This window comes from Ursus americanus, chromosome 25, assembly GCF_024610735.1.
Source record: "Ursus americanus isolate L20-20 chromosome 25, mUrsAme1.1.p, whole genome shotgun sequence".
NCBI lineage: Eukaryota > Metazoa > Chordata > Mammalia > Carnivora > Ursidae > Ursus > Ursus americanus.
In genome coordinates, this window is record NC_142151.1 from 18,414,163 (window position 1) to 18,440,596 (window position 26,434).

General features: G+C 35.8%; 1 protein-coding gene across 3 annotated transcripts in view; it reads left to right on the forward strand.

Moving 5' to 3' along the window:
- Positions 1-26,434, forward strand: part of PIK3C2G (phosphatidylinositol-4-phosphate 3-kinase catalytic subunit type 2 gamma) — a 354,209-nt gene that overhangs the window by 257,694 nt on the left and 70,081 nt on the right. For all 3 annotated transcript variants that reach the window (XM_087855664.1, XM_045781381.2, XM_045781382.2), the window contains exons 25-27: positions 924-1,080; positions 7,600-7,709; positions 26,208-26,397. In XM_087855664.1, coding sequence (XP_087711790.1) covers positions 924-1,080; positions 7,600-7,709; positions 26,208-26,397 — 457 coding nt within the window. The remainder of the gene's footprint in view (positions 1-923; positions 1,081-7,599; positions 7,710-26,207; positions 26,398-26,434) is intronic.

Here is a 26,434-nt window from a genome sequence, read left to right on the forward strand (position 1 = left end):
ATCTCAAGTGTTTCTAGAGGACCTTAAGCTAAATCACTATCTGCACCGTTTGTCTCATTATTGTTTTTCACATCACAGAGAAGTGTTTCCAATACTTCCTCTGCTAATCTCTTAGAAATACTATTGCTTCATCTTGGGTCTCTTCATCTCTCAAAGAACATGAGGGAAAAAATGACAAAAATAGAGAAAACAGGATCATTTCTCTCATCCTTTGTTTACCTATTTCTTCAATCTTGGGACTATGGGAGGCAATATTATTAACCTACCAACTCATATTGGTTTGCTCATATTTCCTTTTTTCTGATCATTATTTTTATTATTGTGACTAGTGTGAAATGGAATACAGCCCTTCTTTTTTTCCTTACAAAGCATATGACAGTGAATTTAACTTTTTTTCATAGATTACTTTCTAAAGAATTTGTCATTACATATCTTAGCTATTACCTGAAACTTTTTCCCTAAAGAGTCAATATCTTCTAAGAAAAAAAAAGAAAAGAAAAAAAGAAAACTTAAAACAACAACAACATGAGGCCAAATACATGGTCTGTTCTATTATTTTAAAATTTAGCAGCAATTTAGCAATATAGTTTCTGTAAAATTATCTTTGTTATTAACTGGCCTTAGATTAATTTTTAATGGATAATATTTCCATCAAATATAACGTGGAATTAAATATTTGAGACCACATAAATCTATGTAAAATAACTTGTTCTTCTTTCTCTGTTGCAGCCTACCTAGGCTATTCAAACCCTACAATTAGCAAGTTTCTCCAGCTATCCCATAAAGGAGGTGGTTCCATTCTTTAGGGTAGAAAGAAAATAACATAAAAAATTCAAATGAAAATAAGTTGCTGTAAATGCCTAATTGAGCTCTATACCCCATTTCTCCTCCTGCTTATGACTGGTGTTGTTTTTGGTTTGTAGGGACCGAGCGCCTTTTATTTTTACTTCAGAGATGGAGTACTTTATTACTGAGGGTGGGAAAAACCCACAGCATTTCCAAGATTTTGTGGAGCTTTGCTGTCAAGCTTACAATATTGTCAGAAGGCACAGTCGACTGCTCTTGAACCTGTTAGAAATGGTAAGTCCCTTGGGGAAACAACAAAAATAATAAGCTTTATTTATGTCTCTCTTTCAGTAGTCTATTTTTGCTAATGGCTTGGCATTCCCCAAAGAGCTATTCAAACCAGAAAGGAATGAACAAACTAAAAGTACCATTGTATAACTTATAAACACATTTCTTAATAATTCATTCTGTTAATTCACAGTTATTGTCTCAAACATTTCTATTCACAATAACATTGATGTATTCAGGGGTTATCTCAGTATATTTTGATTAAAGATTAAGGACAGTAATTTAGAATATTGTATCAGTTGTATTGTATTCAAGGATTTTTTAAAAGTACTTTAAAAAATACTCTCTCATTTACACATTATAGCAATCCAATGATGGAGACCAGGCAAGGATTTTTCCTGGCTTCCCTCCCATCTCTGCCTTTTTCCAGATTAAGAAACTGGGGGTCAAAGACAGCTTCCTAGCAACTCAACCAGAGAGTAGTACATTTAATGGTATGTATTGGGTCTTCTGAGCCATGCTCCTATATGCTTTCTGTTGACTTACTGTGGAAAATTTAAGTTTCATTCCACTGTCCAATGTTAAAGAGATGGGGACTAGATATACAGGGTGAGAGGAGAGGAATCTAATAGAAATATCTTTTGGGAGAAGGATGGGGTGATTCCTTTGGGCACATACATACACACTAGTAATTGCAGCAAAATGTAAGAGAGAGACACACCTTTGGTAAATCAGTATGGTGTTTGAAGTCAATGCAATCATAAAATGATTACATAAAAAATAGCTGATTTAGAACTTTCAGATTACAATAATTCCCTCAATTCTTTCAAACTGTGTTAAGGGCATAAAAAATAGCTGATTTAGAACCTTCAGATTACAATAATTCCCTCAATTCTTTCAAACTGTGTTAAGGGCACAGACTTCTTACTTAACTCCAATAAGATGATGCTTCTCATCTATCAAGTGAAAATAATAGCATCTACCTTGTAGGATTGATGAATAAATGACCTAATAGTGAATGTTTTGCATGAACATTATACTGTTTTATGTGTATTGATTGATATATGTTTCATAATAACCCTATTAGATATTTAATATAAAACACCTAGCACAGTGCCTGTCATGTTGTAGGGTTTAATTAATTAATTAATTAATTAATTTTATGAACAATTTTATTTATTTATTTGACACAGACAGAGAGAGAGAGTGAGTGAGAGATCATATGCAGAGGAGTGGCAGAGGGAGAGGGAAAACAGACTCCCGGCAGAGCAGAATTTTCAAGCTGGCTATTCCAAAAAGAGGCAATGATTCCTATTGGAAGATTTGCATTCTCTGTCCCAATTCTATTAGCCCATATTGCAATTATGAGATGGCTTATGGCTCATAATCTGTGTTCATACCACAAAGGAAACATTACAAGGACTAACTCTGTGACCTTGACTCCACTTACATATAAATATTTAGGTAGTATCATTCTAATATTCTTTGGGGCTCTAACAGGCTCTGAATCATGAATCCATGAGTTCATGAGTGCTTACTGTATGCCAGAAACTGTGAGGATACATTAACATATGAGACGTAGGCAGCCTTAAAATTTTCAATATGGTAAGGAAGATAAAATTCATGTATATAATAAATGAGGTGTCCAGCATTTTTAAGTGTCTATAATATTATAAATTACTGCATACAAGGAGTAACTACCATACTCTAACAACCACTTGAACCAGCCACAGACATTTTAAAAATAAACCCAAAGTAGAAAAACACAAATACAGATTATACCGTTTCTCAGGTGACACTAAAATTATGCTGGATAACAAAAGTGAGCATATTAACTAAACGGATAGCCATTTGAAAAAATTGATTGAAAAAGCTATTGGTGGGCTTTTTTTCTCTTGTTTAATAAACTTTTCTACTTACCTAAAAAGAAAACTTTCAGCACATATGTCATAATACATAAAATAATTATTAAAGTAAAGAGTTTAGGGGCACCTGGCTGGCTCAGTCAGGTAAGTAACTAACTCTTGGTATCAGCTCAGGTCTTGATCTCAGGTTCATGAGATCAAGCCCCATGTGGGCTCCACGCTGAGCAGGAAGCCTGCTTAAGATTCTTTGTCCCTCTCCCTCTGCTCCTCCCCACTCACATACATGCACACTCTGTCTCTAAAAAACAAGAAAAAAAAAACCAAAAAAAAAAAAAACCTATAACGTAAAGAGTTTATATAATGTTATTTCATTTAAAAGAAGTAGATGGTGTTTTAATCAAGTACCTGAAGTAATTTTTCATAAAATAATATTAAAATCAAATGTTGAGGGGCGCCTGGCTGGCACAGTCGTCAAGCATCTGCCTTCAGCTCAGGGCGTGATCCCGGCATTCTGGGATCGAGCCCCGCATCAGGCTCCTCCGCTGGGAGCCTGCTTCTCCCTTTCCCACTCCCCCTGCCTGTGTTCCCTCTCTCGCTGGCTGTCTCTTTCTCTGTCAAATAAATAAATAAAATCTTTAAAAAAAAAAAAGAGCTTAGGCCTTTAAAAAAAAAAAATCAAATGTTGAAGGTTTCTGCATAGTATACCTAAAAAATCCTCCCTGTGTTCTAATTATTCAAGTCTTGACTTCCAGGCTAAGGAGGAAATTTTGGCAGTAAAGAGCACTAATTCAGATTAAGCAAGTAATCTTAGATTTAGACTCTCACAAAAATTGAAACAGACCAGAAGCAATGTGGACCAATTAGACCAATGAGTAAATACATATGAAACATATGTTATATATATTACTAACTCTGTTTCTGGTCATTTACCTCTCCAGTCTCTGCTTTTGAGGTTTCTTTCTTATGGGATTCTGTAGATAACCAAAGCATCAGTAAAGGTTTCAGGACCACATTTTCTCTGGCATAGCTTCCCATAAAATAAAAACTGAATTTAAATTTGTGAAAGATTATTTTCTGCCCGTGTGGATAATCAATATTTTCCTCAATTCTTTCAAACTGACTCTTGTTGTATTAACTTCTTTTAAAAGAACTTAATCTACTACTCCATGACCCAGTTCCAACTTGAGAAATGATTGACATGGGTCATAAATTCTATCTTCTGTGAATGGTCAGTATCCAGGATTATGAGTCACAAGTGTTTTGTGAGTCTACTATGGAGTTAATGGTTCATCCCTTGTTGAGAGCAGCATATTTCCAGATATCCACAGTTCTTTTTATTTACTCCTGGGAGAAGCAGGGAAAAAATAATCCATGAAATACCCATCTTGCTTAAAAGCAAAACATCTGTAGGAGACCCAAGAGTGTTGCTGGCTGAATTCACTAACATAAAAGCCTGTATTTCATCAGCTTTTCTCTCATTAAAAAATCAATATCAGCTATTATGGAAGACTCCCAAAGAACACAGGGACCATTCACCCAGTTTAAAATGTTTATCACACCCATTATTATATCAGATATTTCCCAGAAGAAATCTCTCTAACTGCTCTATGTGGTGGCAAAGAGTGTCTGCTTCCCTAAGCATAACTATCAAAATAGCTTTGGACTTAGTAAGAGGAGAATAAAAGTTGAAAATTTAAAAGTGTCCTGTCCTTTAAATAGGAACTTATCAGTTTATCACCTGTATCTGTTCATTACCTATACTAGCCTAGCCACCCTTTCCCTTTCCTATTGCCCCAATTAAAGTTATTACCCATGTAATCTAGGCTAAGAGGTACTTGAACCACATCTCTGTGAGTCAGAGGACAGACGTGACTAAGCGGATGCCGGTGTGAGGCCATCCTTACTCCGATGGCAGGGTCACACTACTCAAAGTCTCCTCTCTCAACAAGGGCAAAGTTTGCACTAGTTACCTTTAATCAACCACATAACAAGGAGAGAGCTGGGTTCATCTCCTTTGAAGCCATCTGCACTTGGCAGTTGTTGTATAATGGGGGTAGGAGGAGTAGAAGGAGTATGTATAGGGTGTACTTATCAAGCAAATGTTTGACAGAGTTCTAAGCAAGGAGGTATGAATTCTGAATGTCCAGAGAAACCAGAAAGCAATTCAGATCTAGGGAAGAAGACTCTTCTTAGCAAATGGGCAATCATAGTCTGATAAAGGGGAAACTTCCACAATAAGTACACATATATCTCTAGAACTCTAAGTACAAAACTGAAAATACAAAGCCTAATCTAGACTTTAGTTGCTGCTGGGAATATACCTCTCTATGGTTTAATAGTCAGGGTTCAACTTGCTACTTCTAGACTTTTTTTACCAGGTCAGAAATTTTTTTCATTCATTCATTCATTCATTCATTCATTCGTTCATTCACGCATTCATGCATGCATGCATGCACACATTATTTCACAGACATTCATTAAGTTCTTTTTGCAAGGCAGCATGCTTGGCAATATAAACAATTTAACGTCAAATAACAATCAGTTCTTGTCCTCAAAGGACTTCAAATTGAATGTGATTAACATATATGTGAACAAAACATCGTACTTGAAAGAGGTGTGACCAAGATTGGATTGCTGTACAAAGCAAGCAGTAATTAAATCTTATCAAGAAAATCTGTGGTGCTTCAAGAAGAAAGACACACTTAAGCTGTGCTTTCAGAAGGAATTTCAATAGATAAGGAGGGAGAGGAAAGGAATCTTGGCTGAGAGAAAAATATGTGTATGGAGGCTCGAAAAGCATGCACGTGACCTGTGTTGGAAATAGAGGTAATCAAATGTACCTAGTCTGTGGTACAAAGGAAGACCTATATAGCGATAGATGAAGCGACAGATCACAGTTAGATTACAAAGACATTATGACCAGGATCAGGATTTTGGACTTTGATATATAAGCACCTGAGAACCTAGAAGTTTCTTTGCTTTTGATGAAGAGAGTACCATCATCTAGCTTGGATTTTAAACAGAGATTCCACCAGCCCTCCAACTCCATCCAATTAATCATCCAGCTCTACTTCCTAAATATCTTTAAAATCCCATAAATAATCTTTTTCTTTATTCCTAAACATTATCCTAGTTTAGTCTTTTATTTGGCTTCACTTCAGTCCACTTTCCATAAATAACAACCATGATCTTTTTAAAACACAATTCAATTCTTTTCATGCCCATTTAAACACACTAAAAGAGCTGTCTTGCCTTTAGGATAAAGCACAAAACTTTTATATTGCTAAAAGATCTTAACCCTACTTATCTCTTTAGCCCCATCTCTTGTCACCCACCTACAGGACATCTTATGTTCCAAAAGCTCTCCTGGAGTTCTTTTTGTGAACTAATGAAAGATATCTTGCTCTCCTCAGTACATCTATATATGCTGTTCCCTCTGCCTGGGTGGGGACAGTAGGAAAGGTGAACGGTTTCAAATCCATTTTTTTCTCAATTGAACTTCATCAAGTCAATCACAACTTCACCCATCTTTCCTAACCATATTCTCACTTTATCCTTTATTTTTAGCATTGTTCTTAACTTCCCACTACTGTAAGAGAGCCTTTATTCCAGAACAGGAAATAATTTATCATCTTAGTCATAGAGGTACTGTTGACATTCTCCACCTTCTCCTTCTTCTCCTCTGCCTCATGCTCCTCCTCCTTCTTCTTCTTTTCAAAGTTTAAATTTATTTCAGAAAGATCTACTTTTTCTCAAAAATTTTTTCTTTATTTTTGCCTATAACCAAAAACAATAATATCTCTTCAGTCTACATTACAATATAGACACTGTACGTTTCCAAATGTTGGCAGAAAGAAATATCTGAGACTTTGTATAATTTTATCTTTACTTCATTACTTTAATAATCTTTAATAAATGGAAACACCACTTAACCAGGGAAAATTGTGTTCTTAGAGTATGAGTCATAGGGTCATGAAAGAATGTAAGATTAAGAACCAGAGAGATGAGTTTTATACTCTGTGCTTACACGCCATTTGATCTGGACACTTCACTTACACTTTTGGGGGGATTAAGTTTTTCTTCTTTAAAATGGGTATTGTGATATAATTTTTGTGTAAGAATTTGTAAGTATAAGCCTTTTCTTATTCATTAGCCTTTTGATTGCCCTAGAACATGTTGGGTATTCTTATCTCTACTTTAAAAAAGAAAATGGAGATTCAAAGAGCTTAAGAGATATTATTCATGATTATTCAGATTTTAAAGAGTAGGTCCAGAAATTCTGACACTAGAACTCCTATTATTCTACTGTCCAGTGCTGAGTATGCCTCTTCTACAAAAAGACAAGGTGGGGATGATCATACTATCATGCTTACTTCACTGGTTTATGATGAAGATGAAATTAAATTATTAATCTGCAAGCACTTTGACAACTTTATTGGTTCTTATCATTATTACTGTTTTATAACTTCTGTTAGTAAACACAGGAGGTTAAAAAAACAAGAATATATTATGTTTACAAGCTGAAAGGCATTGTTATGTAAGTTTAAGTTTATATGTATTTGTAGAATTAACCAAGTAAGCTTAACCAAATTTAACGAAGTAAGATTTGATTTACGTTTATTCTGAGTTTTTTTGCTTTTGTTTTGTTTACTTTGCTAAGATGCTACATGCAGGATTGCCTGAGCTGGGTGGAATCCAAGACCTGAAATATGTGTATAATAATCTTCGTCCACAAGACACAGACCTGGAAGCCACAAGTCATTTTACCAAGTAAGATTAGCTGTGAATGTTGAGTGTGCATATACTCATGTGTGCAGATACATGTTTCACATTTGAGATGATTTCAGGGTGAAGAATCATTGGTATAAAGCTGTCATTTCTAGAACCAGCCTGTGTCTTCTTTCCCAGGGGATGCAAAGGGAGCAACGTGAATGTCTAGCAGAAGGCCTTAGTCGGTGTTTCTGTAACATACTATTGTTTGCTACCCAGCCTCTTCATCTAATACACTGCTCAATAAGAGGTCACTAAAAAGAGCAAGGCTAACATAAATAGATTGGTTGTTCTACTTGAACTATGTCCAGGAAAACAATTTAGAAAAAGAGATTTATGATGAGATACAGAATCACTACTTTTCATCTCTAAGGCAATACAAATATTGGAATATTTGGTAACTATCTTCTATTTTTAACCTATTTTTTATTAAGCAAGTCTGGGAAAACACTAATGCACATCAAAGTAAGAGTCTGGGCAGAATACAGTGAGTATTAATTGGACTCAAAATCATTGTCAAAAGGGTGGTGCATTTTATAACAGAAGATTCCTTTGACCTTCAGTATTTGAATGGATAACATAATTGCTAGCAAATTTTAGGTGCTCAAAAATGTTAACCATAATTATTATCATATTAAATAGTTTAAGTAGAGAAATACAGTGATCTTTCCTGTAACTTCTTAATACTAAATCTTATTTGAGTCTACTTTTTAATTATTCTGTTACTTTTAACCAGAAATTTATAAGTGCAGATTATACTCTTTTTAATGGATGTATGCTTTGTCCTTCTGAGGAAAACAGTATTTACAATAAAATCTTTCCCACACGATTATTACTTTTTCTCCCCCTCTTCCAGAATGTATAGTTAGGACTCTATTACAATGGAATAATGAGAGTTAATTGGAATATCCTGGATACTTGATGAATTTCATTTTGTAAAGAATCTCTGTTTTTTGAAGTCTAATTGATAGGCTGCTATTGTGGCTGAGTAGAAGCAATATGGCATAATTATAGAATACTAGAGCTTGAAGTGCCCTTATACTTTATTTACTCTGACAATAAATATGCAAATGAGGAAAGTGAGATTCAAAGAATTTAAGGTCTTGCTCCCTAGTAAAGAAGTAGTAAGAAACATGGGGCGCCTGGGTGGCACAGCGGTTGGGCGTCTGCCTTCGGCTCAGGGCGTGATCCCGGCATTATGGGATCGAGCCCCACATCAGGCTCCTCTGCTATGAGCCTGCTTCTTCCTCTCCCACTCCCCCTGCTTGTGTTTGCTCTCTCGCTGGCTGTCTCTATCTCTGTCAAATAAATAAATAAAATCTTTAAAAAAAAAAAAAAAAAAGAAAACCAAGTTTAAAAAAAAAAAAAAAAAGAAGTAGTAAGAAACAGAGCTAGGATTAGGGACCACAGCTAGGACTTGAATCCCCTGGTCTAGGGTTTTTCAACGTATCATTAAGGAACCCCAGGCAGAGCCCTTGCCAAAAATATACCTTCCTGCTACCTAATTTGTTTCTGAAATTCTACCATTAGAGATTCTTTAGTGGAGACTGGTAGGTTTTTTGAGTCTTGAAAAATGCCCTTTAATAGTAAAAGTTATCTCTGAAGGAAGCATTTGTTTATGTCCACTTAGAAAGCTACAAATTTTAGTTGACAATTGTTTGTGGCCAAAGACACTAGCTTGAAGATTTTCTTAAGTGTTTCAGGTTCCTGGTTTTATGGATAAGGAGCTCTCAAGTTGCCTCAACTAATGGGGACAGGGGATTTGTGTGAGAAATCTCAGGGAAAGGCTAACAGCCTGCCTCAAGAAGAGCAGAAGGTCTTCTGTCCCAGAGCCTGGAAGGTCCTTTGGAGTTCAAGACAGCTCTGGGATCTCATCAGCAGGAAGCAGCCTTTCACTCTAGCTGCTCACCCCCAGTCCAGTTAACTCCATCCTAAGGTCACATGGTACCAGAAATAGCCCCCTCGGGCTATTCCATTAGGATCTGAGTGGGATACCTTTCTTTAAAGTGAGCTGCTACACAACAGGCACAATGATTGATGTGTCAGTGGAAGCCGGCAGGGAGACAGAGGAGGAGCACCGAGAAGTCCAGAAAAGGTGGAGGTCGGAAACATGTGATTAGGCTAAAGCCTATGTTTGTGTGTCATTGTTTAGATAGTTTACAAATAGTCCCTACTAGCATTTAAAGCAAAGGAAAACAAACAAACAAACTATATATTGGATGAAGAAAAGCTCTTTCAGGCCCTGGCCACAGGAAAATATAGATAGGCTTTATTTGTCTGCCAGAGTTCCATCCCTCCACATTTCCTGACTTCAACTGACACATCTAGATCTGTACAGAGCAGAATCTTAGATATGGGTGAGCTTGCCTATGTTGACTTATCTCCTCTTCCTATTCAAGAGATTGTGAACCAATATGGGAAGTAGATCTGAAGCCACTAATCTCCTGGCAGTGAGCTAGACCTCATTATCCTGCCTGCATATCTCTGCCAGGCTAATTTTCTCACTTCCAGGTGTTATGTAGTATGTTCTGTTAATTAAACTTCTTTCCACAACTTTATTGTAAAAAACTTGTTCTCCATTGCAGACTTAAAAGCATCTATTCAACTAAATGAGGGCACATTATTTCTCTGCTCAATAATTGTCTTTGACTTGCCATTTCCTACCTCCTACTTTTCAGGACCTTATGATCCGATTGTCTTGATTATCAAGGTTTATCCACCCCACCTCCATCATTCCCAAATGAGTCCTCTTCTTGGGTAGATAACTTCCTCAATATACATTCATTCTTCTTTTGTCTATTTAATGCATCAGAAGTGCTTCCAAGGAATCATAAAATTACTGGAATAGAGGGGGGAGTCTGATCTAACTTTCAGTTCTACCTATCTCTTGAGATGCTGGACCATTCGTACCTCATCCATGAAACCTTCTCAGATTATTCTAGTAGTGACTAGTCTTTTCTTCTATAATTCTACAGAACATGTACTATTTCCTGCTATACTTAATTTATTACTAAATTACATGCTGTCTAGCATATCACCTTAATATACTGGTTGGTTATACCAGTTTCTCCCGAGTAAAATAGGGGACGTATTCCCATTTTTCCACTTCCAAAAATATATGAATGTGAAACAAGTTTTATTCCCCTTAAGATATATTTAGAAGTTTAACAGAAAATGCAATGTAAACATCAAACATTAAGTTTATAGAAGTTATGTAACGATGGCTAACATTTAACATAGTACTTCTTATGTGTCAGGCCCTGTTCTAAGTGCTTTTCATATAGTAACTTGTTTAATCATCATAACAAGTCTGTGAGATAATATCATTTTTTTAATTTTTTTTTAAGATTTTATTTATTTATTTGACAGAGATAGAAACAGCCAGCGAGAGAGGGAACACAAGCAGGGGGAGTGGGAGAGGAAGAAGCAGGCTCAGAGCAGAGGAGCCTGATGTGGGGCTCGATCCCATAGTGCCAGGATCACGCCCTGAGCCGAAGGCAGACGCTTAACCGCTGTGCCACCCAGGGCCCCGATAATATCATTTTAATGTACATTTTTAGATTAAGACATTGAGACCCCAGAGAGGTTAAGTAATTTGCCAAAGGATATAGCCAGCTGTAGACAGAACCACAATGTGTATCCAGGGGGTATGCTCCAGAGTGTGGGGTCTTAAACTCTACCCTGCGTGCTCAAAACCATCTCTCTCATATGCAGGCTCTTGGGATAGGCTGCTTCATAATTCAGACCATAGTTTTCTCAAGGTTCCTTAGAGCCCAGTTTGGCTACAGTTTGAACAAAGTAGATGTTTTCTCAGGCAATAATCTTCATATCCTGAATATCCCAAGCTTTGATGGAGGACTGATGTCCCTTCCCAGTACTATCTCTGTGCCATCACCAGGTGTCCTTTGGATGTTTGGTTTAAGATCTGCTATAACTGCTACCCCCGGGGGGGGCCACCATGGGATAATTTGACTAGTGACTCCAAGATAGTCACCCTCTTTCCTCTTTCTGTTTTTGCCCTTTACCAGATTCCTTGAACCTCTCTCCATTTTTCCCCTTGTCTGCTCAGAGAAAGGAGATTTTGGGGAGCTCATGGGAGCATGAGACTCACTCTCCCTTTAACTTCCAAGAGCCTGTCTCAGTAATATACTTTATTCTATAATCTCAATCACATACCGTTATTTTTAGATATGATTTAATGTGTTTTGAGTTTGCCTTTCCACCTGTTCTCTAAATTACCTGGTAAGTAAATGTAGATCAAGCGTTGGGGATCTTTTCTATCACACAGCACGGTGAAGAACCTGTTATGGAGATTCAAGAAACCTCAATTAATTGTGACTGTGACTCTTAACCATTTTAAAAAGTTACTTACGATTTTTACAACTGATTATAGAATAGTTCTTTTGTCAATACTTAATGTATAGAGTGAATTTATAAAAGTAGCCTGAATAATTAAAAACAAGAGTGGAATTTTAAATGACATGATCCACATGATTAAAATAAATGTTAAAAATAATGTGCACTTGTTTACTTTTACTTTTCTATGTAAATAATATTGTTATCTTAAGCTTTGTTCTCTGACATCACATGGATTTCAAAACTTAAGGAGGTACTTGAAGAGTAGACGTCAGTGCACATAATTTGCCAAAAGAGAAATGAAGTTATGTAATGGGTTCAGCATTAGTGTTCGTTCTTCAATGAGTGGCATTAACTCCTTTAATATACTTACGAGCACTCCTGTATATTTGAAGCCCCTGATCTCTTTGTTCTGACGGGCTAAAAGTGCTTTATGCCACTGTTTATTCTGATATTACTACTAAGAAAGAAATAAAAATAAGATAAGAAAAACCTTCCACCACCGCCACCACCAAGCTCACAGATCTGGGTCATGAATGAGGACTAAGCCATCTGAGACACTGCATGTGTGGCTACCTAAGTCCCTCGTCCCAACTGCAGTATTAACATTACGAGGCTGCCTTCTTGACATTGTTTGAGGAACATTGTTTGAGAGACATTTTTTCTTGAAAGAAAAAAATGGCTTTTCCTGCCTCTCCAAGAGAGTAATCAATTTATGAACAATATAGGATCCTACCTTATTCTTGGGTATTCACATTCAGGGTTGAGAGCTGATCATGAGTTTTAGAAGATGCTGTACTCCACATGGCATTAAAAATTGTATTACAATTAATGGTATTTAGAGGAAAATGAGAATAAAATTGGCTTACTGGCCACAAAGGTTTTCCACAGCACTGCCAACTCCTCTCTCTGCTTCCCTTACTTTTTTCTACTCACCTTACAGCTGAGTACTGTTGAATAGAATCAAGAAAGTCTCATGACTCAGTGCCTGAAATTGACACTCTCATGTAATATCTCTGCCGAGCCCACTGTGAGGCAACAAAGGCAACGATCCATTAAAATGTTGTCCGAATGGGTTATTTTAGAATTTTCAATCACTTTCAAACCTCGGGTTAGCTGTCCTTAGAAACAGATAACCTATTTCACAGACCAGACCGGGATCATTAAGCATAAACTTTCCTGCCTACTTCCCCTCCCACATACAGATCATGCTTTTCACTTCATCCATTTTCTGCTCCAAAAATGGGAGAGGAAATTTTCCATGTATTCCCAGATATTCCATGTGGCCTGCCACACAGATTCTTTGGTTTAGGAAGTGTAAGATCTCCTGCCCTTCGGCTGAAACTAAAGTCAGCTTGAAACAAAACACAAAACTCCAAACTTAAAAAAAAAAAATTATTTGTATTAGTGAGTTATTTTGGTAGCCAGAACCAATGATTCTATCTGATATCCTTAGAGAAAAGGGTATATATGGACTCAAACTATAACCTAGCAAATCCCAGAAACCAATGGGACCTGGCTAGTTTCCAATGGAAACAAAGGCCTTCTACTCTGGTTACTCTACCTCTTTGCCCTTTGGCCAGTATTCTCTAGTCTAAATTCCAGAGAGAGACAGTCTAATTGACTTAACTAGTTGCTTTTGCCCCAAATGGACAGGATCTTTCACGCAAAGCCATCATGGGTTCTGTTGCCCATCCTTACACCTATCATGGATCACCCCTTGACAGAGAACAGCATAGAGTTTCTTCTCTGAACTTTGAGCTTTAGAGAGAACATCTTAGTTATGAGGGGGCCCTCATAACAGGCAGGATGACTGTCCCAACAAGTACAACTATAAAACCACTGGAAATGTTGATGACATCCAGAAAGAGTGCTCCTGGACTCTTCCTTACAGAGCCAGAGTCTGTGAGGCACCTATGGTGTGCAGACATAATGCCGGAAATGCCCAGTGTTTCTGTCATTCCTCCTTATGTTTCGTGGCTACAGGGTGAATGCGCTCATATGTCTCAAAATATAGTTCGATGACCGTTTGTCTGTGTCTCTTCAAAACTGAGAAAGAAAATACAGGACAGGGATGCAGATCCCTGGATTTTTTTATCATTAAATTTTCTTGATGCTCTTTTAGTACTTTGCAAATTGTTATCTCATGGGTGGTTGTAATTCCATAAATATGGGTCAAAGTTTTCCTTTGGCTTAGATTAATCATTGATACCCACAGAAATAAATCCTCACAAGAAAAACAAACGAAACAACAGAACCTAGAGGAATTAACAATCATGATGTCCAACTTTCCCTAAATTAAGAAAGCAGATTTCAAAGAGACATACAAACAGGTAGAAGTTTCCCTTTCATTGCAGAAGTCTCCCATTTAAAAAAAAAATGAATTATAAAAACAAATCTGAACTAAATTGACTTTATAAACTACTTTTTTAACTGCAGGCATAATACTTTTTGCAATACTGTATTTCCTAAGTTGCGTGACCCAGTCACATTCATTATAATGTTTGATAGCTTGGCTGCTGTTCTAAATTTCTGCAACAGAAGAGTCTCTGTTTTTGAATTATATATGCTACACTGAGAATTTGCCCGATTTCCCTAAATATCAAATCATGATACACCTTAGCTATTAGCTTTTAAAAAAAGATATTTTAACTCTTCGGGAAACTATCAGTCTAAAGGTTAAGAGCATTTGGAAAGTTCAATGTGCCCACCAAGAGTGCCAGAACTCATTAGTTACAAAAGATGAATAGTCCAGATGGCGCTGTTTCACAACAGCTGCTAACCCCACAACAACTACCTGCATTAGCCTATCCTCACTGGTATTCCTGACCCTGTGAGTTACACATTAACTAAAGTCATTTACTATTTTCAAATACATTTTTTTCACATTTTAAAGATTCTTATTACCTTACTTATAGCACCATTTATCACTATGGATTTTTCTGTATTATTGCATGTTAAGACTTATTTTCCTGCTTTGTGTAAGATTTCATTTTAATACCATCAATAAAATAAGCTGGCATGGGGGCGGGGTTGGTGGGAATAGAAACTTGGAATATCATTTCACTGGCATAATACTTATACATAATAAGACCAGTCCATCAACTTTTTTCTCGTCCCTTTCTTCCATTTGCACTGATTTGGTTGGTTTTTCTCCCTAAGACAGTGTAAGAATTACTTATTGATAGTCAAGACCATGGAGCCTAGAGTTCTTGTTCGTATGCAGAGTTAGGTGCTTGTGATGACATTTACATGAGGCTAGCTAACCTTGTAGGTAAATTTTGAAGACGTCAAACTTTAACTTGGAAAACAGCAAAGTTTTTCTCCTTTTTTTGTTTTGTTTTTATTTTTGTTTTCGTTTTGTAAGCCAAGTTCTAAACGATGAAGCAAGAGAAAAGAAAAAAAAAAAGGAAGAAAAGGAAGAAAGATAAACCTAAAGCTGCCCCTTGTTTTAACCGTTCTCTAATTTCTCTTTTGTAGGATTTCGGGAGTTTACTACAAGTCATTTTCCAAAAAAACCCATAAATCTACACATTTGTTTTCTTTTGTATCCCTCTATCTGTAGTTTGCTACCTTTTGGGCTCATATATATTCATTTCTTTACTTACTTGGTAGTAAGCTTTCTGAAATAATATTTGCATAATATTATTCTATTTCCAATTACTTTTCATATGTTATCTAATTCAATTCTATCGACAGTCTTGGGGGAATGGCATGGTTTAGTCATCACCTATGTTTTATAGATAAAACAACTGAGTCTCCTGGAAGCTAATTGACTTTCTTGAGATCACGGGCAGAACTAATAAGTGAGTTCAATATAGAACAAAATTGATTTCTTGCATAATAGATGCTCTTCCCAGGACCTTAAGCAAAATCACATGATAATTTTTCACATGGTGAAAACTCCTGCATGTGAAACTGCCAATGCTCTGATAATCTCAGATAAATATAAATGTTTTTTTAACTTTACTGTCTTTAGGTTAGGTGAAAGAATATGGTAAGAAAATATCTGATTATCTCAATGTTTAACAAGAAAATATCTAAATGCTCATAACCATGTATCTCAAATTAGGGTACCAGGCATCAAAACCACAAGGATTAGCCTGAGATATTATTTCATAGTATCTATTTTATTTAAAAAGTTAGAAAATGAAGCTTAAATTTTCATGTTCGCACAAATGTACATACATGTGCACCCAAGGTTATCTCTTTTTCATGTCAGAAAATCTTGAATTTTTAAAAATAAAAATGCATAGAGAGGAACTTTTTTTATTGTATACCAAGGATGCATCAGCAGTGATTATTCACTGAATTCATTTCAGAATGGTATTGGTTTTTTGGTTAAAAAATATGGGTTTGAATACTTATTATTCCAGTATAAACTTCTAACAAAATAGGAATTATCTTGATAGCACACTTTACAGGCTTATGTATAAGAAAGTGTTGGGCAGGTATTTTAGAGATTACCGATTCAACGTTGAACTATGATTTTTCTTCATGGAATAAAAGAAATTATGGGGCACCTCGGTGGCTCAGTCAGTTAACTGTCTGCCTTCAGCTGAGGTCATGATCCCAGGGTCCTAGGCTCGAGCCCCACATCGGGCTCCCTGCTTGGTGGGGAGCCTGCTTCTCCCTCTGCCTGCCAGTACCCCTGCTTGTGCTCTCTTTTTCTGCCCATCAAATAAATAAAAATTAAAAAAAAAATTGTGACAAAGTTGTATTAAGTCATTATTCCCTCTGAATCTAAGAATGACTCACAAAGCTGGACAGTCAGTAACTCCAATATAAAAAGAAAAAGTAGTGTGTTTATCACACATGAGTATGAAGTTTGGAGGTTAGATGAAGAATTCATTCATGGGGAGTATGAGTCACTTGACACTCTTCTATTTATATATGATAAAATTACAGAGTCAATGGTTAAATAAGAATGCTCTTATGCAAATTCCTTCACAGATAAAGTCTTTTGAGAAATATTTCCCTGAGACTATTAAAGAGACTGACTGGTAAAACAGGTATTTTATCAAACCACAAAATGATATAAACAACTTCAGCAATAGAAATATGCTCTTGAAATTTCCATCCTGTTGCCTCAGAAGTTTCGCTCAACTGCCATTGCACAGCGTTATAGACACCTCTCCTCGGTGGTTATTCTGATGTGACTCACAAAGCAGTGAAAAACTTTTGCCCCTTATAGTCACATATTAATATAAATGTGAGTTCAAAAAATATTACAATATTTAATCTAAGAAAAAGAAAAAACTACTGTTCTCTGTCTGTATGTTGAACCTGATTTGGAAGATCAGACCACCTGGATTCAACCCAGTTTTCTGAGACTGATAAACTCAATTGTGCGTTCACACGCACACATAACTAGGAAACCTGTTAGTAGCAGTTGTTTCTAAGGATAAGAAATTTAAAATATTTATGTCTTATGAAAAGGTGAATATGTTATGAAGCAGATTAGATTTTGTACACATTTTTAAGATAGGATCTAAAGCTTGAGATTCTATGGTTATTGTTTAACCCTTTGGACTATAAAGATGAAAAGATTAACGTAAGGCATTCAATGCAGTGCTTGCCAAAGGATATATACTCCCTGAGGGCAGAAATCTGATTTCTCTCTACCTCTATGTCCCAGCACATAAAACAGTGCCTGACAGGGAGTTAGAAGTGTTTAGCAGGATGATCTGGAGGTTTCCCCTAAGAAATTTAAGAACTGGGTCCTTCCAATTGCTGCTTTGCACCTGTAATATGAGGATACTTAAAATATAATCCTGCTGATGCTGCCATTAAACAAAATAAATCATAGGGCTACCATCTGCATAAATCAGATCCTTGCAGAGGCCCAAAACCTCCTACTCTCAGGTCCCCAGTCCCAAACTGGGTCATATTTAACAGTGCTGTTTTATCTGAGCTGTTAAATCTGTCACTCATGAGATAGGAGATAGATTTAGGTGAAAGTCTACCCTAAAACTATAAGCTTATCATAAAAGTTCATCCTTCATCACGAGTCTTCTTACCTCTGAACTGTTGGCCAATGTAAGAGTAAGGCATGGACATAGTTGAGATTTTGTGAAGGTGAGTACATCAGAACTTAGGACTTATGGTTCATAACCAATCTTCATGAGAAGTGAGTACACACAGTCACCCTAGAGTTTCCACCTCAACACATGAAATACGTTCAGTACATATTTGTTGAATGAATGAATGAATGGTTGGGTCTCCATAAATCATGATTAACATTGTACTCATACTACTGTTATTATCTTTGCTCTTTAAACTATGAATGAGAAAAGAAATAAATGTTTTATACTATACAATATACCCATAAATTCATAAAGTCAAAGAATATCTTTAGAAACTTGAACACTATGGAAATGAGTAATGATCAGAGTCATATTTTAGCTTTCTTAGCAAATTTTGGCCTAGATTGATGTATAATAATGTAAAATTTTGGATTTATTTGAAAGAGTCTAATACCAGAACAAGATAAATGGGTTTGAAGCTTTATAAAATTGAGGAGAAAATTATAAAACGTTATTGAACTACATTGTTAACACTGAGGACATGGCAGGTTAGTCTAAAAAAGGCATTGTATGATAACTTTGATAGATGCCAACCCAGAAAAGTAGTATTTAATTATATTCAACATCCATGCCTCTTAGAAAATTTTAGTAAGCTCAGAATAGAAGGAAACTTAGATAATCACCATACTTTTTTTTTTAAAGATTTTATTTATTTATTTGACAGAGAGAGAGGCACCGAGAGAGGGAGCACAAGCAAGGGGAGTGGGAGAGGGTGAAGCAGGCTTCCCGCTGAGCAGGGAGCCCCCCCATGTGGGGCCTGATCCCAGAAGGCTGGGATTATGACCTGAGCTGAAGACAGATGCTTAACGACTAAGCCACCCAGGTGCCCCAAACATCATACTTTTAAAAGTGGAAAATTGCAAGTATTACCATTAATGTCAGGAAAAAGATAATAATACCTTTATGTTGATAAGTAAAGCCCTATGTTTAAGTTTTATTATATTGTTATTTTCCATTTGAATAAGACAACAAATAAAATAATCCAAGAGAATTAAAAAAAATGGAATAACAAGAGTTCAGTAAAGTAAGTAGTTAAAGGTAAACAATCAAGACTCTGTAGTAAAAAAGATTAAAGAGGAAATGTTATATGATCACTTCAATGATACAGAAAATGTGCTTGGTAAAATTTAGAATTACTTGTTTCTTAAAAACTGCAGAAATAGAAAGGAATGTCCTTAGCTAAAACCGAACAGAAAACATTATACTTAATGGTGAAATACTGGAAATTTCTTGGTAATCAGGAACAAACCAAAAATGCTTGCTATCACCACTTCCATTTAACATTTATCTTAGCAGTGCAAAGGTATCAAAAATCTACCATGCTTACCGGGTGCATGTCTTAATATTGTAAAGACGCTAATTCTCCCCAAATTGAATTATACTTTCAATGCAATACCACTCAAATCCTTATACATTTATTTTTTTGTATATGTGAGCTTGATAAGCCAATTCTATGGAAGAAGATATTTGTAAATGACCTGTCTGATAAAGGGTTAGTATCCAAAATCTATAAAGAACTTACCAAACTCAACATCCAAAAAACAAATAATCCAGTTAAGAAATGGGCAGAAGACATGAATAGACACTTTTCCAAAGAAGACATCCAGATGGCTAATAGACACATGAAAAGATGCTCAACATCACTCACCATCGGGCAAATACAAATCAAACCAAGATGAGATACCACCTCACACCAGTCAGAATGGCTGAAATCAACAACACAAGAAACAAGTGTGGTGAGGATGTGGAGAAAGGGGAACCCTCCCTCACCGTTGGTGAGAATGCAAACTGTTGCAGCCACTCTGGAAAACAGTTTGGAGGTTCCTCAAAAAGTTAAAAATAGAGCTACCCTATGACCCAACAATTGCACTACTAGGTATTTATCCAAATGATACAAAAATGCTGATTCAAAGGGGCATAGGCGCCCCAAAGTTTATAGCAGCATTATCAACAATAGCCAAATTATGGAAAGAGCACAAATGTACATGAATGGATAAAGAAGAGGTTATATATATATATAGACACACAATGGAATATTACTCTGTAATCAAAAAGAATGAAATCTTTTCATTTGCCACAATGTAGATGGAACTAGAGTGTATTATGCTAAGCAAAATAAGTCAGAAAGACAAATATATGATTTCCACTTGTGTGGAATTTAAGAAACAAAACAGGTGAACATAGGGGAAGGGAAGGAAAAATAAAATAAGATAAAAACGGAGAAGGAGGCAAACCATAAGAGACACTTAAATATGGAAAACAGACAGGCTTGCTAGAGAGGTGGTGGGTAGGGGGATGGGCTAAATGGGTAATGAGCATTAAGGAGGGCATTCGTTGGGGGTATTTGGTGAGCACTGGAGGTTATACGTAAGTGATAAATCACTAAATTCTACTTCTGAGACCAATACCACACTGTTAACTAACTTGAATGAATAAAATAAAATAAAAATAGAATATATTTGGGAGATTAAAGGGTGAAATGATGAAAAAACAATACCTAAAGAAGAAGAGGATAAAAGGGCTTGTGGATTTCAAGACTTATTATAAGTTCCAGCTTTTGAGGAAGTATAGTATTGTCACAGAAATGGACAAATGACAAGGACAACACAATAAAGGGGCCAAAAGCTGGCCTAGGCATATATAGAGAGGCTTAGTATTGGACAAAATTGAATCCATAACGAAAGAATAGTCTTTGCAATAAAAAAAAAATTGGTTAGACTTAGGACTGTACATCTATACTTTCAGGTACTGTGTGGTCAATTTCAAAAATAGGTCTAACTCTGTGTTCTGAATTAGAAAGGTAGTTCACTTAGCAGATATTTTGGGGCCACTTACTATGTACCACTTACTATAAAATTTTTCTTCCAAAATGTATTACGAAGTTAAAATAGCAGATTTCAACATTGCATAGAATTGTGGTTTTTGACTCCTGTCTTTTTTACTTCTATCTCACACAACATCACAATCCTCACAAATGTTGCTCTTTTTATCCATCTAATTCCGCTTTTCCCTTTAGCCATTCTTTGCAATCTGCCAAACACCAGTCACCCATCTACCTCTGAGTTTCTGGACTAGCTGTTGTTTCTGTTTTGAATGTCCTCCATCAGAAATCCCCATGGCCTACACTCTTAGCAAATCAAGGTCTGTGTCAAATCATTCAACTCTTTTTTCAGTGAGATTACCCATTGCAGCCTGTATTCCCTCTCTACAATTTCTATTTTAGTGTTCTTTGTAGCATATATTGCTTTCTCAGATTCTTTATTTTTAAATGTTTATTTCATTATTGTCTGAATTTCGCATTATATAAACTCTATAAAGGGAGAAATTTCTGTTATTCATTGCTATATCCCAACACTAGAAAAGCACCTGTCATGTAGTAGGATTAAAGATAGTGTATATGTATGTCTGTGTATCTGTTTGTTTGCACAAATGTATAAAGAAAGCTCAAAAGAATAATATCAAATTGTTTCTAGTGGTTATTTCTGGAGGAGAGTGGTACTGGAGGAAGGATGAAGGGAACCTTTCCCATTTTACTTCACATTTTACTGTGTTGCTTGAATTATATATTGTAACAAGTCAAGTTTTTTAATGTTCCTGAATCTCTTCCAAATAAAACAGACATATAAAATAGGGTTGAAAAACTCAAAAACTATGGGCAATATCTACAACGATACTATGCAAGAAAGTATTTCCAAGAACCCTAAAATACAAGCAGGTAGGACAAACCATTCAGCTTGTGTAGACCTGTGCTTGTAAGACCTGTGCTTGTAAGACCTGTGTATCAGCATGTTATGGGAAGAAGCTAAAAGAAACAATAGGTTATCTGATTGACCTGAGAACAGGACTCCAAAGACCCCACAGGTACTCATTGGAAAGCTGAGCAGACCAATTTGATAACAGCAGCTAAAACTGGGAAGAATTTTTACACATTCCAATTCACTGGGAAGGGCAAGGGTTCAGTGGCAGATGTGAAAAGGTCAGAGAACTTCATGAGCTTTCAAAGGTAACTGGAGCTTCTGTCCAGGAAAAAGTCCTACACTGAAGAGAAACTGCTAGATGTATATTTCAAGATGAGAGGAGAAAGATCATAGGAGAAAGGAAAGCCAAAGTCCAGAAAAAGTTGGGGATGAGGGGATAAGCAAAGATGCATATCTCAGAAAATATGAAACAACATTATTTTATCACTATTGTTATAACAACAGAAAAAGGAGCTTCAGACCCTCAAAAACCTTCTACTCCTTTCTGAAAGTTCAGGAATGCTAATTTCATATTAAAATGAGCAAGCAAAATGGATCGTGTTTGAATGTCATACGAAATTATAATGAGAAATAAAAAAATAAGATGTAAAACAAACTCCCTACAATGAAGTATGCCAGAAAGACTTTCCCACCAAAGGAAGAAACTGTATCTTTATATTTCAATTTGAGCTAAAAGAAATCAAGACAATGATAATGACATGAAAGAACAATATATATCACAATTAGAAAAACTCAGAAATGAGGTGACTGAACCCAAGAAAGAATTAAAAATAGAAGAAAACATAATTTTTAATTGCATTTTTTTGTTTTTATTTAAATACTGGTTAGTTAAAATACAGGTAATATTAGTCGCAGGTCATACAGTGTAATGTTAGTTAATTTATAGTGAATCAGCACTTCCATACAACACCTGGTGGCCATCACAAGTGCACACCTTAATCCACATCACTTATTTAACCCATCCCCCCACCCACCTCCTTTCTGGTCACCATCAGATTGTTCTCTAAAGTTAAGACTTTCTTGGAATGCTTCTCTCTCTTTTTTTTTCTTTGCTCATTTGTTTTGTTACTTAAATTCTACGTATGAGTGAAATCATATGGTATTTATCATTTTTGACTGACTTATTTTGCTTAGCTTAATAGTCTCTAGCTCCATCTGTCATTGCAAGTGACAAGATTTCATTCTTTTTTATGGCTGAATAATATTCCATTATATCTGTATCTATATAGATATATATATATAGATAGATATAGATATAGATATAGATATACCACATTTTTCCATTCGCCAGTCGATGGATGTGTGGGCTTTTTCCATAATTTGGTTATTATATGTTGCTATAAACATTGGCATACATGTATCACTTTCAATTAGTATTTTTGTATTCTTTGGGTAACTATACCTAGTAGTGTAATTGTTGGGCCTTAGGGTAGTTCTATTTTTAACTTTTTAAAGAGCCTCCAAACTGTTTCCCAGAGTGTCTGCACCAACTTGCATTCCCACCAACAGTGCAAGAGGGTTCCCCTTTCTCCACATCTTAGCCAACACCTGTTGTATCTTGTGTTGTTGATTTTAGACATTATGACAGGGTGTGAAGTGATATTTCATTGTAGTTTTGGTTTGTGTTTCTTTAATGATCAGTGATGAACATCTTTTCATGTGTCTGTTGGCCAAATATATGCCTTCTTTGAAACATGTCTATTCATGTCTTCTGTCCATTTTTAAAATGGGTTATTTGGCTTTTGGGTATTGAGTTTTATTAGCTCTTTATATATTTAGATAATAATCCTTTATTAGATATGTCATTTGCAAATATTTTCTTCCATTCCATAGTTGCCTTTTACTTTTGTTGATTGTTTGCTTCTCTGTGCAGAAGCTTTTTATTTTGATGAAGTCCAAATAGTTTATTTTTGCTTTTGTTTCCTTCGCCTCAGGAGACATCTAGAAAGGAATTGCTATAGTCGATGTCAAGGAAGTTACTGCCTGTGTTTTTTTCCAGGATTTTTATGGTTTCAGGTCTCACATTTAGGGCTTTGATCCATTTTGAATTTATTTTTGTGTATGGTGTAAGAAAGTGGTCCAGTTTCATTCTTTTGCATGTTGCTGTCCAGTTTTCTCAACACCATGTGTTGAAGAGACTTTTTCCCATTGGATATTCTTTCCTTCTTTGTCAAAGATTAATTGACCATATAGTTGTGGGTTCATTTCTGGGAAAAGAAAACAATTTTAAAAGCAAACCAGAAGAAACACAGAATAAACATGACAATATAACAGATGCCTCCAGAGAAAAAGATGAACAAAAGGAGGACTTTTTAAATAAGGCAATGAAAATCCACCATATATGTACATAATGAAAGTCCTAAAAAAGAATACCAAAATAATATATTAAGATGGTATCAAAGCTAAATTATTTAGTATTTTTTAAAAGATTTATTTATTTATTTTAGGAAGATGCAGAGAGAGAGAGAGGTCGGGAGGGGGGAGGGCAGAGGGAGAGAGAGAATATCAAGCAAGCTCCATGCTGTCCAAAGTGGGGCTCGACCTTAGGACCCTGAGATCATGACCTGAGGCAAAATCAATAGTCAGATGCTTAACTGATGGAGCCACCCAGATGCATCTTTATTTAGTATTTTAATAAATACTAGTATCATAATTATGTTTTCTGAAGTCAAAAGACTTGAAATTACATTAAAACACATTGAATATTTGGAAAATTTACCCAGAATAACCAACCTGAAACATACTTTAGAAAAGCTACTGGACTTTGAAGGAAAAGAAACTTCCTTCAAGCATCCAGGCAAAAATACCAAATTATTTATAAGAGAAAGAAGTTCAGTATGTGTTCAGTTTTGGATACTAATTCTTTATTCCAGTAGAAAATGGAATGATGTTTTTATGGTATTCAAAGAAGAAAATGTGAGGGCCACCTGGGTGGCTCAGTTGGTTACACGTCTGCTTTCGGTTCAAGTCATGATCCCAGGACCCTGGAATCAAGTTCGGCATCGGGCTCCCTGCTCAGCGGGCAGACTGCTTGTCCCTCTCCCCGCTCCCCAACCCCCGGTGTGTGCTCTCTCTCTCAAATAAATAAATAAAATCTTAGAAAGAAAGAAAGAAAGAAAGAAAGAAAGAAAGAAAGAAAGAAAGAGAAAGAAAGAGAGAGAGAGAGAGAGGAAGAAAGAAAGAAAGAAAGAAAGAAAGAAAGAAAGAAAGAAAGAAAGAAAGAAAGAAAGAAAGAAAGAAAGAAAATGTGAGCCAAGGATGATGTATCCAGCCAAACTGTCTTTCAAGTCAGGCCACAAAATTCAGAAACTTATTTCTCTGAGCACTTTCTGAGGAATTTACTAGAGAATGAGCTTCAGGTAGTCAAAATGACAGAGATGCAGACATAATGCCTGGTAGAAAATTTAAGATTTAATGATAGAGGAGAGACTATGCAGTATGTATAGTACAGATGCCATACAATGTAGATAGAGTAGCTCTATTAAAAAATGGAAGTAGAATAGGAAGCACATATGAAGAACAGAATAAGCACACCATTTGCTCTATAGTATTAACTGGGATCAAAAGGACAGCACTGCAAATCAGATACTGGAGAAGAGGGTACAGAGGGGATAAAGAACATTATATGAAGATATTTATATCATTGGAACACAATTGCAAATCTCAAATACAAGGGGAAAAAAGGACTTCAAAAAGCAGAAACACATCAAAACCAAACCAAAGACCACAGGGTGCAAAACAATTAATGTAGAATACTGTATATTAAGTATAGTGTATCATATGCAACTTTTTTGCCACATAGTTGAGAGAATAACACAAATATATATATATAAATAAAATAAAAAAGCAGCAAAAGTTAAGCCGTATTTTTTTAAATATTTAAATATGGGGAAGAAAGGAATAATACAGAGAATGCAAGGATAGATGCACAGGTTCTTGGAATATGCATTGCTCTGTAGTGTTAACTTCTGAAATTATTTCAATATTTTAAATAATTATAAATCAAAATTGAATTTTAAATGAATCATTCCTAAAAATAGAAAACAAAACTAAAATAAGTCAAAATACAAAATTACAGTTAGTTTTCTATTTCACCAAGTGGGTTTCTTTTATATCCTAACAACTCAAGATGTGGACTTGGGGTTTATAAAAATAACGTTTAATAGTTGGGCTCCAAATAAACAGACATGGTTCTTGACTTTTTCCTCCACATCCAACAAACACAAGAAAACAAATCTTAAATGGAATGAGTCACTCAGGGAAATGTTACTCACCATCTTTTCTTTTCATTTCTCTAGGAAAATAAAGGAAAGTCTGGAGTGCTTCCCTGTTAAGTTAAATAACTTGATCCATACACTTGCACAAATGACAGCCATAAGCCCTGCTAAATCTGCTTCACAGACTTTTCCCCAGGAATCCTGTCTGCCGAATGCAACCAGGTCAATTCAAAGAGCGACAATTTTAGGGTTCAGCAAGAAAACTAGTAATGTAAGTCTCAACTCTGTCATTTTGACTTAAATATCAT